Source organism: Solanum stenotomum, chromosome 3, assembly GCF_019186545.1.
Source record: "Solanum stenotomum isolate F172 chromosome 3, ASM1918654v1, whole genome shotgun sequence".
In the NCBI taxonomy this organism is placed as follows: domain Eukaryota; kingdom Viridiplantae; phylum Streptophyta; class Magnoliopsida; order Solanales; family Solanaceae; genus Solanum; species Solanum stenotomum.
The window spans coordinates 15,889,229-15,892,761 of record NC_064284.1 but is presented as its reverse complement, the minus strand read 5'-3'; the positions used below and the strand labels follow the sequence as shown (position 1 = coordinate 15,892,761).

General features: G+C 37.0%; 1 protein-coding gene across 2 annotated transcripts; it reads left to right on the top strand.

The window, feature by feature from the left end:
• The first annotated feature begins 322 nt into the window (after positions 1-322).
• LOC125859410 (uncharacterized) lies at positions 323-2,425 on the top strand. 2 transcript variants are annotated; one of them, XM_049539155.1, is made up of 2 exons: positions 323-475; positions 1,665-2,425. In XM_049539155.1, the coding sequence occupies exon 2, from the start codon at positions 1,733-1,735 to the stop codon at positions 2,168-2,170; it is 438 nt and encodes a 145-aa protein (XP_049395112.1). In that variant the 5' UTR covers positions 323-475; positions 1,665-1,732; the 3' UTR covers positions 2,171-2,425. The 2 variants fall into 2 exon arrangements, with proteins under 2 accessions (XP_049395112.1, XP_049395113.1); XM_049539156.1 differs by having other exon boundaries at positions 374-475; positions 1,658-2,425.
• Positions 2,426-3,533: the final 1,108 nt, after the last annotated feature.

Below are 3,533 nucleotides of genomic sequence, written 5' to 3'. Positions count from 1 at the left end.
TTTTCCGTAAGTCTACTTTAACGTTACAAACCGACGACCTTGATAAAAAGCTCCCACGAATAAAGGGAAATTATTTTTTTTATTAAAAATAAAAAACCAAAAAGCGTGGGGCACGTGACGGAAGATGCACCTCCCGTTAGAGTCGTGATTGTAACAGTACAAATACGATGTCGTACCCTCATCCACTAAACGGTAAGAAAGTTAAATAAATTACAGAAAATGACAAAATTAAATTTCATTTTAGATAAATTTCATGTGCATTTACATTTACGTCCAACGTCCCACACATGAGAATCGGATCAACACCTTATCCGTGTCCCACTTTTTCTATAAATACTCTTTCATACTCTCCCCATTTCTTTGCTTCACTACAGGCATAGCGCTGAAAAAGTCTCAGAGAGAGAAAGCGAGTGAGTGAGAGAGAAGGAGAAAGAGGAGGAAGAGCTTGTTAGGTGTTCTTCATTTCGGGTTCATCGTAAGTTTCTTATTTTTGCTCTGTTTTTTTAATGATTTTTTGGTGTAGTATTGTTTGATTTTGCCTGAGAATTAGGTAGTTGTTATTTTTATCGCTTTTTTCGATAATTCTGTTGTAGTTCTTCAGATTTGGTTGTAATGCTAACGTAAATGGTTGTGTGAGAGGAAATTCTGTATGTTTGAGCTGAAATTGGAATTTTTTACTGTTCATTTTGCCCTTGTTTGGTCAGTTTGTACAGGATCTTTTGTTTTAGGTGCAATTTTAGGGATTTTTTTCGGTCGAAATTTTTTTAGGTGGAAAAGAAGGAATTCACCTAACCTAATAAAGAAATTCTTTTATGAAATACTTGTAAACAAACAATATTTCACTTATACGAAACAACAATGTAATTAGATTTGCTCTAGATGTGTAAATCAACAGAGCTAAGATTTGTTGCCAGTTAATTGTTAGTTTTCTGGTGCTGTTGACTGTTAATATACTACACGCCTTTTCCTTTCCATGTGAAGTTCTAATACCCTTCTGGTGAACGACTCCAGCTTGGGGGTGGGGGTAGGAATAGAGTTGGCAATTGGGTAGGTTGGCTCAAATTTGGGTGGGTCAAAACAACAAACGGGTCAAGATCCAATCCAATCTTGGGTTGGGCCAAAATAACAAATGGGTCAAGACATTGGGCTGGGTCCAAACGGGTCAAGTAATGGATCATAACCCAACCCGCTCAATTTTTACCAAGTTTTAATTGTTCTTTCTAAAAATTTTAATATATAATAATTTACTTATTTTAATCATGGCTTATGTATAATATATCAAAATAAGAATAAAGTCTTCTGAAAATATTTTGACAAGATTTTTCATTAGTCAATTTTGGCTACATATGAACCCAATTTTTAATGGGTCGGGCTGAAATGGGTTAAACTAATAAATGGGCGGGTTATTTTAAGTGGGTTGGATGGGTTGGGTTTAATTTTGCCACCGAAGCTTGTTTTGAGTCTCCACTAGCAATTGCTCGAGTTCTTTAAAGATAAGCTTTTTTATTTTATATTTCTTTACTGAGGTTTGCTTAGTCACCTAAATATTGCTGTTCAGTTTCCATAGGAAAATATTTTAAGATGGTTTTAGTCCTTTGAAACAAATAATTATATTCCGTGATCCACCCACCAATCTTGACGGATCTTGTTTGTCAAGTCTGCAGAGCATCCGGGGCAAGGCGAGTGGGGTGTGGATATCTTCTCAAACTCAAGTTTTTTGATTAACTGAACAATGGAGGTACTTGGAAAATCTATGGTAGCAGTGCCTACAAATGTTATATATCTGTCAACTATTCTTGGCCAAGATGGCCCAAACCCTGTTCACAAGTGTGATTGGAAATGTGAAAATGAACATGTGTGTGGGAACATGTTCCGCTGCCGTCTAACTGGGCTGACACACATTTGTGACAAAAACTGTAACCAGCGAATTTTGTATGATAACCATAACTCTCTTTGCAGAGTTAGCAGACAGATTTTCCCTTTAACACAAGTTGAAGTGCAGGCTGTGAAAGGTGTACGGAGGAAGTTTGATGCTGATAGTTCCCCTTCTGATAGCTGCGCCTTTAAGCGCAGAAGGGATGCACATTTCCACCCATCACCATTTGAGAGATCTTTCACTGCTGTTAGTCCCATTTGCAGTCAAGTTGGAGAGGGCATGGACTTGAACTAGATATAATAAATTTCCATGCTTTTGTCTGTTTAATTTTACTTTCTTTTTGGACTGGATTAGGAACAATTTCATAATTTCCATGGCAGACTAGATTGTCTTGCCATTTTGTAGGAGGACTTATATTCTACAATCCTATGGACTGTAGCTCTTTATAACTGTTTAGGAGTAACAATATTATGTCTGCAAACGCTGATATGCGCCTGAGTTGATGTCACATGAAGGCTTTAACTATATATAGTGCAGCATTTTGTATAACCTCTATTTGGTTTCTGTCTAGTCACTTTATACTTAAGTGGTTACAATTATACCTTTTTGGGGTTGTCGAACATCTGTATTGGCTTGCTGGACTTATATGACTCTACTAATCACTGTGATCAACTCTGGGAGGTTTATTGGAATCCAGTCAGTGGAACTATATACTTTGTTTCCTTTCCTACAGGAACTTGCCCTGTCAGATGAAGAACACACTTTTCAGTGAGCTCATTAAAGCTCGCCTACTTTTATGTCTTTAACTCTCTATTTCTTTGGCAGGTTTTGGAAGAAAGCACAGTTTTATTTCATACTGTTGCACTAGTCTATTCTTAATTCAGTTTGTATTTGCTTTTTGAATTTGTTCATGTAAAGTATCCTAAAATGGTTTTACTTTTGCAGGAACTCAAAAACATTTACAGTCAGGAGAGTTGAGATATAGCTTATTTTGTTGATGTTTAATCATCTGTCTTATTCATTACCAGCAGAATCATGAGTTTCTAAACTAAGTTTGTTCTTTCTTATTCAACAGATCCGCGCTCTTCCACGAGTTCTAGACTTCGAACAAATAGAATCAGCTATAAGCCTTGAACTCTTGAACAGGGGTAGGTCTGAGGAAGAATCTAATAGCTGCCAAATCAATTGGTGTTTTGTATATCCACGCTGAAGTGTGACTACCCTGCAGTAACATTGTGAGTAATACAGTCCAATATCATGTCTGATCATTTGAAAGCAAGGTCCTTTTCTTGGAGTCAGAAATCCGGTGTTTACTTCCACCTAGAAGTATCTGCTTTTTCTGATAGGGTTACCTGAAGAGGAATCTTTAGCAGCCAAATCAAGGGGTGCTGCTAAACCACTTAAAGTTACTAACCTGTTGTTCAATTTGGCTCCTCTGTTATTGCAAAAGAAAGGATCCTTTTTTTTTTGAAAGTGCTTGATGATGACAGAGAAGTGTCAAGACTTTCTGTGTTCTGAAAATTAGCGGCTCTTGTCATTTGTGCCTTGCTGCTGCTCATTTCGACTTCATCAGAAAAGCTACACTTGTTGTACGTTTCCCATTTTCTTTGTGCTTTGAATTCTAAATTGGCGCTCAATGCATCATTTGTTTATATGC